This window comes from Puma concolor, chromosome D4 (assembly GCF_028749965.1).
Source record: "Puma concolor isolate L17-30 chromosome D4, mPumCon1.1.hap2, whole genome shotgun sequence".
Classification (NCBI taxonomy): Eukaryota; Metazoa; Chordata; class Mammalia; order Carnivora; family Felidae; genus Puma; species Puma concolor.
This window is the reverse complement of record NC_141679.1, coordinates 25651804-25668374: the sequence shown is the minus strand read 5'-3', so window position 1 is coordinate 25668374 and position 16571 is coordinate 25651804. Positions and strand designations below refer to the sequence as shown.

General features: G+C 40.6%; 1 protein-coding gene across 1 annotated transcript in view; it reads left to right on the top strand.

Moving 5' to 3' along the window:
• Window positions 1-577: 577 nt before the first annotated feature.
• SLC28A3 (solute carrier family 28 member 3) overlaps window positions 578-16571 on the top strand; it is a 59105-nt gene continuing 43111 nt past the window's right edge. Inside the window, exon 1 of the mRNA XM_025931661.2 lies at window positions 578-805. Within this exon, the coding sequence (XP_025787446.2) occupies window positions 728-805 (78 nt within the window). The 5' untranslated portion in view covers window positions 578-727. The remainder of the gene's footprint in view (window positions 806-16571) is intronic.

Here is a 16571-nt window from a genome sequence, read left to right as displayed (position 1 = left end):
AATCGGAAACAGGCTCCAGGCTCTAAGCCATCCGCCCAGAGCCCGACGCGGGGCTCGAACTCACGGACCGTGAGATCGTGACCTGGCTGAAGTCGGACGCTTAACCGAGTGCGCCACCCAGGCGCCCCGGAATTGGTTTTTTAAAAGCAAACCGATCTGTAGACAGGGATGTAGTAAAAAGACTTTGATTTGACTTCTCACTGTCCCTTTATTAGCCAAATGACCCTGAGCAAATTGTTGACTTTACTTTATCACATCTCAGTTTTTGCTTGTCCTGAAGATAAACCAAAACAACCGTATACAAAGTACTGAACACGGACCTAGCAGAGAATAGTGGTCAATTGGTAGCAGCCAGCCCTTATGTTCCTTGCCACCCCACACCATTCCTAGTCCCCAATACCACCCACAGGAAGTAGATTATTTGACTCGTGACTGTTGAGAAAGCGTCTTTTTCTGCTCTGTGTACTGAGTTTTCTAAAGTAAAAATGGGCCAGCAATCCTAAACGGGAAGATTAATGAGGTGGGTGGACCTGAACTGGAGGCCACACCCCACCCACCTATCACTCCTGCTCCGCCCCACAGATTCTTAAGTTTTCAAATGTAAGCCGCGCCCAGGTTCCTACAACAGCAGGTGGCATTCTGACATCAGCCGAGGCTGATGTTCCTTCAGGTACGGAGGAAACTCTAGACCAGACACCTGAAAAGAATTCAGAGCCCAACCAATGCCATGAGCAGCGAAGACTTCGTGGAGCTGAAGAGTAGGAAGGCCGCCAGAGCAGAGGGCTACAGCAACACTGGCTTCCAGGTGAGCGGAAGTTTTATCTTGTGTTTGAGACCAAGTAAATGGACACAGTGCTCATTTCTCGCAACCTTGGCAAATTCCCAGACAAAACCAGTGGGGTTCTTGGAACACAATAAGAGTTTTTCATGACACTCTTTAAACCTATGGTTTTTTCCTTTTGGGCTGACAAACCTGAAGTCTCTTTTAGTACAACTTGTTTTGATCCCTAACTTGCCCTGTCACTTAGAAACAAGATTGTCTTCTCAGGCTTTTGTTTCAGGTTCACAAGCCCTGCCAATATTTTCCAAAGAGCTGGTAAGAAGGAAAGAATGGAGAGACTCCAGATCCTGGATGTAGGGAGCACTTCAGGCTTTCTTTCTCTTACACCACCTCCCAAAGCACCTGTCAGATGGGAGCCTGGGTGCCCGCCCCAGTGCAGCCGGGTTATGCAAACCAGTCTCATGTCATCAACCAAAACTCACTGAGTGATTAATGATGCTTAACTTGGAACTGGGTGCTGCAGAGGCCTAAAAAGATTCCTGTCACAGGGAAACACCAGCCTGTTCTGACTGGCTCTGGGATGAGAGTTTTTCAGGGATGTCCCTAGCTGTGCTTCCTTTCCTAAGCTGACTTGGGAGCCCACACAAACAGGTGTCAGCAATCTGTTGGGATTCAGAATCACCAAAAAGGCAAAACAAACTTTTAGGCACTAACAAAGGAGGGAACAAGGAAGGTAAAAGAGCTTTGGCACAAGTCCTAAATCTTTTACCCACATGTGACTGTAACTTCCTTGAGCTTCAGTTCAGTTGTCTACACAGTGGTCACACTGAACTTCATCTCATAGATCATAAGTGTAAGGGAGGAAAAGTCTTTTCCTCTACCCTCTTAGATTCAGCACCTGAGATCTGCAAATTAAACTGAGAAATGGCAGATTAACCAGAGAAAGCTATACAAATTTTATTAATATTCTTCATTTTATATTCATGCAGCCTCACAGAAAATAAATGAAAAATTCAAAGAAACATTAAGACTCAGGGTCTTATGTACCATTTTAACAAAGGACAAAAAAATGTGGAGCAGTGATTAGACCAAAAAAAGAGAGGTTAAGCTCTTAGGGCCAAGAAATTATGGGAAAGTGATGAGGAAAGACACGGGGGCAGCTAATGGGAGATAAGGTTTGGCAGTGAGGTTTATGCAATCTTAGCACCATCTCTGTTTCCAGTGACAAGTGTTGTTCTCCTCTGCCTGTTATGGGACACCTACACAAGGGAAAGTTCGTCCCTGTTCTAGACACAGAGAGAAAAAATGAAGAGCTCTTTCTGTGTTTGTTTTTTCTCAGTTGCCTTCAGCTCAAGATAATTCTCATGCCAAAGTGGTAGATTGGGGGGGCAGCATGTCCTGATTCCCCTCATAAGGGTTAAATGAGAAAAAAGCATAAAGCAGAGGGCCTTTTATGGCTCAAAAGAATAGAAGGGCTAGAATGGAATAGAGTCAAAGTGAGTATGACAGCAAGACAAAGATGTCTGCAAGGGAGGCGGGTCCATGTCACCAGCAACTGGTAGCCCAGTCAGTGAGGAGGACACACATCCACCAAAGATAGTCCTCTTTTCTATCCCTCATTCTCTTCCATGAAAAGAAAAGGAAAAGAAAGGAAAGGAAAGGGAAGGAAAGGAAAGGAAAGGAAAGGAAAGGAAAGGAAAGGAAAGGAAAGGAAAGGAAAGGAAAGAGAAAAGAAAAGAAAAGAAAAGAAAAGAAAAGAAAAGAAAAGAAAAGAAAAGAAAAGAAAAGAAAAGGAAAGAAAAAAGTACCTCTAGGTCTCAGGGTGCAGAACACGGCATCTCAAACCCAGCAGAATACCACATACCACCACCAACGAGCAGAAACAAGGTTATTTCTTCCAATGCCTGCTGCTTGACAAGAATTTCCAGAGACACATATTTACTCAGCAAAACCATTAACTGCCCCCTAGATAAGACCACTGCTGGAAAGGGATACCAATTCAAGAAGGAATAATACACTATTCTTGCCCTCCAGGAACAAGGCAGGCAGAAACCAATAAGCAATTACGTGTGATGTAAAATAAAAACAAAAAACAATGTTGGAAGTTGGCACCAAGTACATTATAAATAAATAAGCAGGTGGAGCTGGGTTGACTGGGGAGTCTCTGATGTGGGCAGGGATTTCCTGGTTGAACAGGGAGGGATGTCAGCAGAGCACTGCAAGCAAAGAGAACTGTCTGCACAGGCCCAGGGGCCTGAAAGAATATGTATGCTGGGGATAGAGGAGATGAGGAGCAGGGCCTCCAGGGAAGGTACAGGGGACAGGCTGGCCCCAGATCACGGGGCCTCCAGATGGCTAAGGCATCAGGAAAGAATAGATCAGAATTCACACCATCAAGGGGTGCCTGGGTGGTTCAGTCGGTTAAGCATCGGGCTCTTGATCTCAGCTCAGGTCTTGATCTCAGGGTCGTGAGTTGAAGCCCAAGATGGGCATGGGGCCCAACACGGAACCTACTTAAAAAAAATAATAAAAGAATTTACACTATCAAATTATTGATACCCCCATTGAAGGTGGACAAAATGGAAAGAGATTTATGTGTGGTTGGGACGCCATTTAGGAAGTTGGTATGATAATCAGATTGTAGCTTAGAGGTGGTAACAACCAGCACTGGACAGAAGTACCAATACTCGTAGGAGGCCCCCTTGGCCATGCAATTAGCATTGAGTCAGGGTGAGTTAAGAGCTGCTCTGGCGATGAATATTTCCATTTTCTCCTCTCTAAAGTAGGATAATAATACCATATCCTGGTGTTGAGAGAATTAAGTGAGTTAATACATTTTTTTTAAGTATGTAATATATGTTTTAAAAAACTACTGTTCGTTCAGGCTGCTATGACAAAATACCACAGACTGAGTGGCTTATACACAGAAATTTGTTTCTCATTATTCTGGAGCCTGGAAATCCAAGATTGTGACACCAGCAGAACAGTGTCTGGCAAGGGCACACTTCCTCATGGACAGCCATCTTCTTGCTGGGTCCTCACATGGCAGAAGGTGCAAGGGAGATCTCTGGAGTCTCTTTTATAAGGGCACTGATCCCATTCATGAGGGCTCTGCCCTCATGACCTAATCACCTCAAAGGCCCCACCACCTAATACTGTCACATTGTGCATTAGATTTTCCAAACAGGAATTTGGCAGGGGGTGGGAGGGTAGGTAAGCGGACACATTCAGACCATAGCAAGTGCCTAGCATGCAGTGTGAACATAAATAATAGTATGTCTCAGTGCTGGGGCAGATTAAAGAGAGTCAAACATTTCTAGCCTGAGATCTCAACTTAGAAGTGATTTTCTTTATGTAGACTGGAAAGACAGAAATAGGGCTGGAGCAAGGAAGACCATGAGTTCATTTTGAGGTTGTTGGTTGAAATTAGGGTGATTTCATACCCCTAGAAGAAAATGGAGAGGAGGCAGGAAGCTCTAGGGATAAAGGCACCTGGAGTCTAGAAGGGAACATCATGCATTTGGGGGCTGATCACACAACAATGAGCCAGTGGCATGGATGACACCAGGAGGAAGGAAACCCAGGAAGCCCCAGTACTTCAGGAGCTGGAAAGTTAGAGCAGTCGGAGGTTGGAGCAGAGAGGCCACAAGGAGGGAAAGGGGAGCAGCACCAGGCGAGGGAAGGGTCTGGGGAAGCCAAGGGAAAAGAGAACTACAAGGTTAGCAGCAAAGACAGTTCATGTGATTTTCCAACCAGGAGGTCACTGGTGACCAGGGGTGGGATGGGGAGCAGTTTGTGTGATGAGTGGGAGCTGGGAAACTGGGGAAAATGAAGTCAGAGAGGAAGTTCCCCTGGTGGAGAGAAGAGCAGGGAAGAGAGGCTCAGAAGAGGCAAGATTGGGGCTGCAGGCAGGGGGCTTTTTTATTTTTTAAAAATTCATTGTGAAATATAACATGCAGAAAAACACACAAAGCCAACTAGACAGCTTATTATAAAGTGCCATCCAGATCATGAAATAGGACATTGCCATCCCTCAGCTCTGACACACCAATCCTGCACGTCTGTCACAACTGCCCCTGCCCACAGGGGTGACAATGACCCCAACCTTATGGTAATTACTACCCTGCTTTGCTTTATACCTTAACGTATAGTTACGAATCCCCAAGCACTGTTTTTGCCTATTTTTGAACTTTATATAAATAGAAAGTTACAGGAAAATTCTTTGCTTATTTTAAAACATTTATATAGAACTAGGCAAGACAAATCATTTTGTACCTGACTTCTTTTGCTCAGTTTTGTATTGTTGAGACTCAGCCATACTGTTGCATGTAAGTGGAGTTCATCCAATTTCACTGATATACGGTGTTCTCCATAAACATTACACAATTTATCTGTTTTCCTGTTGGTGGACATTTGTGCCATTATCCTTGGAGCTTTTAGGAGCTTCTAGAAACAAATGCAACTATGAATACTCTTAGACATGTCTCCTGGCGCATATGTAACAAATTTATTTGGGGTTACATTTAGGAGTGGAATTGCTAGGTCATGGAGAATGCATATATATTTTCAACTTCAGTAATAATGCCAAACTGGTTTCTTAAGTGGTTTTGCTAATTTATATTTCCATCCACAGAGTGTGAGTGCCTATTACTCCATAGCCTCACCAATAGTTATCTGGCTTCTTAATTTCAGTGATTCTGGTAGATGTGTAGTGAGTAGTGTAACATTGAGATTTCATTTTAATTTTCCTATGTTATTGGCCACTAGATGCCAACTTTGTGAAATGCTTGTTCATGTCTCTTGCCTGTTTTCTCTACTGGATTCTGTCTTTTTCCTCCTGATTTGAAAGAGTTCTTTAAATGTTCTGAATATAAGCCCTTTTCCAATTATATGGTTTACAAATGTCTTCAACCACTGAAACTGTCTTTCACTCTTTAATATTTAGATGCACAAAAGCTAATTATTTGGGGTCCATTTATCAGGTGTGTCTGTTTTATATATCCTGTTTAAGACGTCTTTTTCTACTCTGCAAGATCGTAAGGATACCCTCCCATATTTTCCAAAAGCTTGTTATTTTCCTTCTACATTGAGGACTCTACTCTCCCTGAAGTTAGTTTTTATGTATAGTGTGAGGCAGGCATCAAGTTTTTGTTTTTGGGGGTGCCTAGCTGGCTCACTCAGTAGTGCATGTGACTCTTGATCTTGGAGTTATGAGTTCAAGCCCCACACTGGGTATAGAGATTACTTAAAAAAATAAAATCTTTAAAAGCAAAAAAAGGTTTGTTTTCTCTACATGGGTATCCAATTATTTCAGTGTTGCTTTAAAAAATATATATTTTCCCCACTTGACAAATACCACATTTATCGAGTGTCCATATTAGGGTAAGTCTTTTTAGAATAGGACAACCAAAAGATTTTTGCAAAGTCAAAGGAAGGAGAAGGATCCAGAGAAGAGGAAAAGAGGAAAGCAAGAGAGTCCAAATAAAGCTCAGAATTTCTAAGGGTGAAAATTCAGGCAATTTTTGAAAGAATACTTTTACTAAATGATGTTTCTTAGAATCCCAAATGAAGTTTCCTTCTGCCTATGAGTAAGTATCGATTGTACCACATGTGGCCCTCAGAGCCACAGAACCCATGCTCACTCTTAAGCCAGCTGGGTGTGGACCCACTTACGAAAGTTCAAGACAGGACTAGATGGGAAATACGTCTCCACTCTGCACACACACACAGAGAAGAGCTGACCTATTCCAGGAAATGCCTGGTGAGTCAGTGGGGTTTAAAGAGTTTGTTAAATGGAGGTCAAAATTTGGGAGGTCATTTAAGTCCGAGAATGTTTGGCCTAATAATTTGAATAGAGAAATTCGAGGTTGGTGGCGATTATGCAAAGTAAAGAGGAAGAGCATTGTTTCTCTCTAATCCCCTGAGGGAGGTCAACATGAATCACACCAGGTGGATGAGGGGTTTCCACTAATTCAGGACAAGTTTGGCTACAACTATCTAGATGTGTTTCTTCCACAGGTGAGTTAAAACACAGAAAACACATGACAATAATTGTCTTTGTGAAGAAGGTTAAAAAAAAATTCTCTCCTCTATCCTCAAATCAGGTCATACCTAGACTTATTTCTAACAGCCTAGATGACTAAGAACTCAAGGCACTTCCATGACATCTTAGAGGGGAAAGATTTAGGGATTTGGTTTCTTCCACAGTCCCTGAATTTATTATTTTTCACGGTGTCTTAACTTAAAATGAAGGTGGTGGCACCAACTGACCCATCTCATCTAGACATTGTTGATGTTGATGAGAAGCTGGCCCTGGACGCGAGCTGAACTGTCATGTGTCAAACTGAAAAAAAAATCAGAAGTGGGAGTATTTGGACTTTTATAGAGAACAGATTATTGTGAGCAGGAGCCCCAAGTTTCTATCATGCTACAGAAGTTTAGAACTGTGTCTTCAGATTGTAGATTTAGGCAGATGTAGTATATGATTTTCACTCAAAGCCGGGATCTAGATTTGGAGGCATCTAATTCTACTCCACACGTGGGCAAAGGTATTTTACCCAGAGGCCACTTACAGCCTTGGTGTGCCCAATTGTTCCTTCTTTTTCCTGGAAAGGAAAAAAAGTTAAAAAAGAAAAAAAGAAAGAAAAGAAAAAGATGACATGCATGCCTTGTGTCTTCTGGAAGTAAATACAAGTTTCTTAGGAAAACACTATGAGTCACATGGTTAGAGAGCCTCCTGTGGGTGTTCAGGAACAAAGTAGATGATTACCAGGAATGGTTCAGTTGAGAAACAGGGAAATGTAACTGAAGACTTCTCAATGTTCCTTTCAATCCCCTAGTTCTGTGATTTCAAGGCTTTGCTTGCTTTTCCTCCAAGAGCCAAAACCCATTGACATAAAGCATGACAGTTATTGACTCAACGAAAATTTATTGACAGTGTGCCAGGCATTATGCAAAAAGCAGGAAATAGCTACCATTTGGTTAAAATTAGTTCACAATGGCAAATCAGCACAACACAGTTTATAAAAAGTGTTACTCATGACACAAGATGGTGGTCTCATCTAGACAGGGAGTTGGGGAATATTTCCCAAATGTTCCCAGTGAACACTTCCAGGCTTTAATTCATTAATTCATTCAACAAATATATAGTGAGCACCAACTCAATGGGCGCTAGGCATAAGGAAAATAACCAGTAAGACACAAATAATTCCACAAGCTACCATATCAAAAATTACTTTTTTCCATATGGCACTATGTGGAGAAGTCAAGGCCCCAGATGAGAAGGTATGCAACACATGTACAGGGAAACAGAAAAGTAGTAAAGAGAGACAGACAGGAATAGAGGCCAGTTCTGATTCACCTCAAGACTCTTCACTGATTTCAAAATCTTGGTCCCAAGAATCCGAAACCAATGATAAGTTTAGGTTTAAAACTGAATTTCTATTCTCTGCAGATTCGGGAACATTCTACAGTAAACTAGCCAGACAGATGATAAGGGGTTGTAAGCAAAGTAATGGTATAAACTCCTCCATGAAACATGGTCAGAAAATAGCCCATTAATGTGAGGTGAGGCTTTTTGCACCATAAGAAAGTGTCAGTCATGGTTAAACAGAAGCCAGGATAGGCATACCTGCTTCCCTGTGGACTCTCCAGCTGCCTTACTCCCTCCACCTGCTCAACTGTGGGAACATAACATAGTTCCAAACAGCACAATCTATAAAGTTGTGCAGCTGTCCCCCAGTGGGTCCTACTTGCCTCTCAGTGTCCCTCCCTTTGGATTCTGTCACTTCTTACATTTCTAGCTTTTAAAGTTTTTATTTTTCTATTTTCAAATTACTGTGTCCTAGTTTCTCACACACCTGAATCTGTTGCTTCAGAAAACATTTTGCAAGGAGGAAGCTGATTAGAGGGCACTGGCCTAACTTGTGCAGTAGGAGGATTTGAAATGTAAATTACTTAATTAAGGGCCAGACCCGTGCAGATAGAGCAGGTGGGAGCAAAGGTCTTGTTACATGGTATGCTGGATCCAGCAAGGAAGGGAAAAAAGAGACAAAGACACACACAAAGCCAACAGAGACATTTCCAGGAGCCAGCAAACATTAGGCTTCCTGTTGACCCAGATGGCTACTTCCTTATTTCCCTGTAGAACATGAGATCTTGAGGTCAGAGAAGAGGGAAGAAAGAAGTAAGAGTGGAAGCATTTTGAAAGCACACGTGGAAGAAGACATGGTCTATCATGGTCCAAGAACTGACTGTACTGCATGTGACTTTGAGCTTGGCTGAAGATAACAAGGGGCCCCTTCTTAAGGAGGAAGTGGAGAGGAAAGAGAGAGGTGAGCTTCTGAGAAAAGTCAGACTGGGAAGGGGTGGGGGTTAGCAGGGCACAGGTTAAAAGTCACATAGTGAATCATTATGAGGAGAGTAAAACATAAATTCTTTGGGTGAAGAGTTGACGCTTCAGAACCAGACTGCCATTAGGCAGTTACCTAACTTCTGCATCTACTTCCCCATTCAAAAATAGGTCCATAACACCCTGCATCAAAGGACTAAGGGGAGATTAGTGGAAAGCACTAGCACCTAGTAAATGCTCAAGTATCAGCAACCATTAACCAAACCATTTAGTTGGGGATGCTATTTTGGTGCAGGGGCCAAACCAAAATTTGAAACCCATCTATGAAGGCCGCCTCTTTGTATAGTAGATACTGGGATCTACTGATGGATAACTATGGAAGACACCAACAGGCAACTCTGAATTGTTTTAATGGCCGTCAAATGTAAACGTCAAGCCCCTTGGGTTCCTGCCAGACGGAGAGACCTTGGCTCCCTCCCAGCATCTGTGTCTCTTCCAAAGGACTTTTATAAAGTTATTTTTCAAATACTTTGGTTCATTATGATCCATATCTTACTTACTCAAATGCATCTCTTAAAAAAAATTTTATGGGCTCTATCCATGTATTTGTAATTAATTTATATTTATTTAGTCAGTGCTCTTTGGGAAAAGGTGCTTGATGACCAAGGTGAGTCATTTAGTGACATTTAGGAGTCACTAAGAAGCAATGTTTTTCCAAACGTAAGCAAATTCAAATGTCCATGGTGCATGTATCCTCTTTCATGCCTCACTATTAACTATTGTGGCATGAAACAGTCTGGTAAGTCTGATAATGGTCTGATGAGACCAATACTTAGGAAGTGACCATGACTTCCCAAAATAACACAAGAATAAGGCAGGCCCGAGCAAATAAGACTTCATCCTGCAGGTGATTTAGGCTTTGGCATGAAATGCATTTTCATTTTAAAAAAAAATCTAGGGGCGCCTGGGTGGCGCAGTCGGTTAAGCGTCCGACTTCAGCCAGGTCAGGATCTCGCAGTCCGTGAGTTCGAGCCCCGCGTCAGGCTCTGGGCTGATGGCTCGGAGCCTGGAGCCTGTTTCTGATTCTGTGTCTCCCTCTCTCTCTGCCCCTCCCCCGTTCATGCTCTGTCTCTCTCTGTCCCAAAAATAAATTAAAAAAACGTTGAAAAAATAAATAAATAAAACGTTAAAAAAAAAATTAAAAAAAAATCTATAATAACCTTTGATCCCTTTAGGCAGACTGGCGATTTACCTATGAAAAACAAATCAGAGAAGGAAATGAGAATAAGAAGAATTTTAGTTTCAATTGACAGAGTCAAAGAGATTATATCTCTGTTTCTTTATTTTTTTTCTCAACTATAGGAAGATGTTTTGCTGTTAAGAGCGTTTCTGTTTCCCTCATGCATCTTTGGAATTTCAGACACAGACAAGTTCATTCTAATCAATCTGTAAAAGCATTATAAGGTTCAGGACTTGAACTTTTTAAGTCTTTATCATGATTGTAAGAAAATAATTAATTGTGTTATTATTATGGTTGGCATCTTCTAAGTTCCCTGAGAACAGAGACCAGCAACCAGCATAGGAACCATTGCCTAGTCCATAGTAGGTACACAAAAAATATTTGTTAGAGGAGTGAATGAGAATGCCTAAGACAGAGCCCCAAGGAACTATATGTAACATTAAGGGTTGAGTTGAAAGGCTGATATGGTACAGGAAATAGAGAAGAAGTCTGGGTGACAAGAGGAAACTAGCAATGTGTGATATCACAAGTTGGACAAGAGTATTTTAAGGAGGAAACAATCCCTTGTGGATGATGAAAACTGGATTTAAGCACATGAAAGCCATCAAAGACTTGGGCAAGGGTGATTTCCATGGAGTGGTAGGAATGGAATACATATTGGAATGAGTGGGAGACAAAATGTGGCAAGAAAATGGAACTAGTGCCTTTATCTGGGCTGCTATAACAAAATACCACAAGCTGGGAAGCTTATAAACAACAAACATTTATTTCTCACAGTTCTGAAGGCTAGAAGTCCAAGATCAAGGCACCAGCATGGGCTCATTCTAGTGTGGCCCCTCTTCCCAGTTCATAACCAATGCGTTCTCACAGTGTCCTCATATGGTAGAAGGGGTCAGGGATCTCTGTGAGACCTCATTTCTAAGGGCACTACTCCCATTCATGAAGGCTCCACCCTCACGACTTAAACACCATCTCCTAGCCCCGACAGGCATCATCTCCTAATACCATCATCTTTGGAGGTTAGAATTTCAACATGGTGAATTTTAGGGGCACACAAAAATTGACCACAGCAGCCAGCAAGTGCAGATGGAAGACTGTTTTTTAGTGGAAGGAGAAAGGATGCTTATCTATGAATTGATAGAGATGCAAATACCAGAGAAGCAAGGGTTAAGTATGGCAGTGTGTGAGGAAGTGCAGAGCACTGTGCCTGGCCCAGTAAGGAAGGAGTCCAGGCATTGTTATATTATTGCTCTAAGAACAGCTTGTCCGGGCTGAAATCACACATTTACCAAACACAAATTATCAACACAAATATCAAAGCTACAATAAGAGTGAAAGGCAACCAGGCAGGAGGTCAGTGGTGTCTTGGAATGTACAGTTCTATCTTTATATGACTTTTAGGTAGCTTCAGCTCTGGAAATACTGCATGTAAAAAAAGAAATTAAAAATATACATAATGCATTTGTAGAAATTTAACTCCACTGTTGTGGTGATGACCTGGTTAGGATGGTGATGAGCACAGCACTCCATTACCAAGGCATGTTTTCCTCTTTATTAATTAGTAAGTAATCTGTTGGTGGGGGGTAGGGGGGCGGGATGACATTTAAGGCTATGTGAATATCCAGGTTCCCAACACATTTCACCCAATGGTTTTCGCATCCATGGATGACCCTTTCCTGAATCAATTAGTACTAGGGAATTGCAAAATGGGAGTTTTCATTTCTTCAATATTCCTTCCCTGACATTCTTCTGAAAAGAATAGACTTATCTTTGATCATATTTGTCTATCTGGATTAACATTCCCTTTCTTTTATTACATATTTTATAATCAATTACCAACATTTTTTGCTTCTTGCAACATTATATAATGAAGATTTTTAAACATATAGGAAAGCTGAAGTGATTTCATAGCGAACACCTATATATCCGCCAACTACAGTCCATAATTAATATTTTACCATACTTGCTTTCTCATGTATTTTTTCATCTACCCTCTATCCCCCCATTAGTCCATCTTATTTTTTGACACATGTAAGTTGCAGACATTATTCATATTTTCCACTTTTTAGTGCTCAACTTGTCCTAAAATTGGCCAGTGATCGCAGAATGCTTTTTGATAAGGATTCAATTTATTTATTATATACAACCATTCTAGACAATATATGAAGTAAACATTTGTAGTATATAAAATTGTGGCCATGTTTTAGCATATTAATGCTTTTAACAGATGGCCAGAATTAGAAGTGGGGCCAAGCGTTGGCCTTCATGGTACCTGTATCTTACAGCCTTAAGTGGCTCCACCCAGTGGACATTTCATGCAGCAACTGCTAGTGTCTGGCCTACATGAACGTGTCTGGTCTGACACCAGAATTACATTGGAAGCTAATCTGCATTTCATCTTCTAAACATAACCCAAGACTCTAATGAATTCTGATAGAAAAACGACTACTTTTAGAAAAGCATATGACATCAGCCCCAGTTAAGCAGGATACTTAAACATCATTCATTTGCTGCTTATTTCAAAGCAAAGCTTATTTCAAGCCTTTATTCCTGGGTATTATTTGATTTCCCCCACTGGTAGATTTTCTGGACGATAATAGGGACAGACCCAGAAGTAAAACCAAGATATCCAAGTGCAAGTAAGAATAAAGATCCATATTCTCCCAGATGTACTTATGATTGCTTCATAACTAAGAGATCCACAAGGTGGAAGATGAGTGGGGATGCCTTCTCCGTGGTCCTGACAGAGAAGAATATGCTCCATCACACAGACCAAGAGGAGGTAGAACCGCTTGTTTGAAATGAATGCGAAAGGTGCAAAAGAACCGTCACTACATTGAGTTAATATATACAAGTAGAAAAAAAGAATTGATATCTGTTTCAAATATCTCCAAATATAATTTACATCCATGGCATTGCAATTAAGGCAGTCATTCACATTTGCCACAGGACCTTGTTGGGTTTTTTTTTTTCTTGCTTTTTAAAGTGTTGAAAAAGATGTATATACACTATCACAAATTAATTTTAATACTTTAATAACTAGGTTTCATTAAAGTATTTCCTTTTTAATATTATATTTAATTAATATAATAAAGGAGTCCACAGGCTCCATCAACTGTCCTGCTTTGGGACACTTCTGAGAAGCTGCATGTAGCTTCAATCACAGTGGCAGAATTCAACGAGAGCCACAGGGAGGTCAGAAATGTACCTCTATTCTGTGAAATCTCAGGCCCAGCTAAAATTCAGAGCCCTATATTTAAAGGAAATAGAGAAAGATAGATATCAGGGACACCTAGCAGTCTTGGCCACAATATATTTTCTATTGGAGTTATATAATTCAATAGATGCTAATCAGATTCATATTATTTATTATCATCTTGGTCTTCCTTATTCTTACTTTTGCCCATTTGATCTGTCAGAGACTGAAAGAGTTCTATCAACCTCTTTCGAAATGTGTTTCTAGATATTTCTTCCTCGGTTCCCTTTACATTAATCTACACCATTTGTACACAGATAGCCAGGCTTCTCAGAGCATTCGATTGTATTCTGACCATTGTTTCTTTTGGAACACCTGAATTGCTTTTTTTAATCCTGTATTCAGCTTTGGTCAATTACGATCCTGACCACTCCACGTTTTATCTTTCTGAGTCCCTGAGTCATTTCCAGGACAGAATCTCCTCAGTTTATGATGGGATTATGTCCCAATAAATCCATCATAAATTGAAAATATTGTATGTCATGAACGCATTTAATACACCTCATCCACCAAACATAGCTTAGCCTACCTTAAATGTGCTCAGAATCCTTATGTTAGCCCAGAGTTGGGCAAAATCATCTAATACGAAGCCTATTTTATAACAAAGTGTTGAATATCTCCTGTAATGCATTGAATACTGTGAAGTGAGAAACAGTGGTTGAATGGACACAGAATTGATTGTGGATCCTAGTGATCTCATGGCTGACTAGGCAATGCCCAGCATCACGTGTGAGGATCATACTGCATATTGCTAGCCCCAGAGGAGGTCAAAATTTAAAGTTCAACGTACAGTTTGTACTGTAGTAAATGCATGTCTCTTACGCACCATCATAAAATTCAAAGACATCAGAAGGTGTCTGTGTGTGGTTACGTGTCCTTATTACCCCCTCTGACTCCATCGAATCCATTGATCTGCCAGATGGGTGTATTTGTTCTTAGCGCCTCTCATCATATTTTATGTTGTGCTTTGTAAAAATCTTTTCACATATGGTTTGCATATTCTTTATTTTTGTTCGTTTTCTTCTGAAGATGTATTTTTTTGTTGTTATCTTAATGGTTCCTTTTATAATGAGCTTAAGATTATAAGTAATCACAAAATTAGTATATTTTTCTAATTTCTGGGGTTTTTTTCTTCTCTTCTACCACTTGATTTTAGCGGAATATATATTTTTTAGCATTTACCTTTCCAAAACACTGCTGCTTATAATGTCGTTCAGCTCTCAGAAATTAAAAGATAAGAAGATTGGCCTGTTCACCCTATCTTCTAACTTTTCTTTTATTGTCTTTCTTCAGCTAAGTGTTCTGAGTATCTTTTCTACACTGTGAGGGGTTAAAATGTATATAATTTCTTCTGGAATCTTAATCCCTGGATTAAGGTTTTAATTCATTAAATAGATTCACAACATACTGTCACTCCTTTTGCCATAATTTTTCATTAATCTTTTGTTTGTCTGAAGTTTCTCCCCTAGACGTTTCTCTAAGAAAACTGTGGAAGCCATTTCTAGGAGTACTTGCAGGCTTAAATTTATTTTTATAAATCTCATCATTCTAAACCTTCCCCTAATTTTTCTCATTTGGGTACAGAGCCCTGCTTTTCCCTACTTTCCTGTACTCAGGGGTTTCACTAGCTCCTAGCTCACAAAGATCACAAAGGGAGAATGTTATCAATGTTCTGTGGTCCTGCTTCCTTGCACCCAATTCAAAGCTCCCTTCAGATCATTCAGAAGTGACAGAGAATTATGCCAGGGAAATGTGATGACGAACTACAGGCTGAGCAGGCATTTCCCCTCTCACCGTACTGCTGCTCCTTAATCCAGTCCATAAACCCACACAGGCTGGTGAGAAAAACAGGAACATCTCAGGAAGGAACGGTCTAGCTAGTGCCCATGAACTACATTAAGGATTCTGTAAACCAGAGACTTGAGGCACAAGGCTACCTGAGCCAAAAGGGTCACATGCCATACAATAAGATCAAAGACTTCTGGAATACCACCTTTGAAAATGCCATCATTCCAAGGCAAAGCCCATGCAATTTAGAGGGAACATTATAGAGTAAATGGCCTTAAAATGTTTGACATTAAGTAGAACATAAATAAATAAAGGGGGAGCTATACGAACAATGAGAAGAGATTAGATTCATGAAACAGATGTTGACTTTTATATGCCGAATTTCAACCATAGAGAGCAAAGTGACTATAAATGCCCCAGAGAAGCAAGTAGGTAGCAAACTCAACAGTAAAACTAATACAAAAGTCAATTGACAAAAGTCAATTGCCATATATGGCACTAGGTAGGTAATGAATGTTACACTCCTATATGGTGATGAATATGGCTTCAAGACATTAAGCTTGGAGTTGAACCCAGAAATGGCAATGGAACCCAAGCCTTTATCACAATGCAGCACCAATTAGTATAGATAATTTGTCAATATTCCTGAAAGCAGTCGTCTTCAGGTTTTTGGTGAGCCGCTTCCTATGATCTATTTATGTTGCATTTTGGAATTTTAAGTTACTATTTGAAACACTTGCTCCAGCTAGTCCCATTCCATGTTCATTGAAATGGAGACAGAAAAGTTAAATCAGTCACTTGAAACTCAAAAAAAAAAAATTGGAGGTGTATTTCTGGTACCTTCATTCAGGCATCTCAGGCATAGACTATTAGAACATACAGTAACCTTCTTGGAGAAGTAGAGAAAGCAGTCCCATACCATTTTGTCTCTACTTAGTTGTACAGACACAATTATAGCTTCACTATAATAAGCCTGTAGGAATATCTTTCCACTGAAAAACAGTCACCAAGCACTTCTGTGCTGCCATTGTGTTATATACATGGTATTCAGCAGAGAACAGGGGACAGAGAATCCGGCTTCTCAGCTTAAAGTCCAATGGGTATAATATAGATTTTTACATATTTACACAGTTCCAAGTTTTCCAAATGACATCCA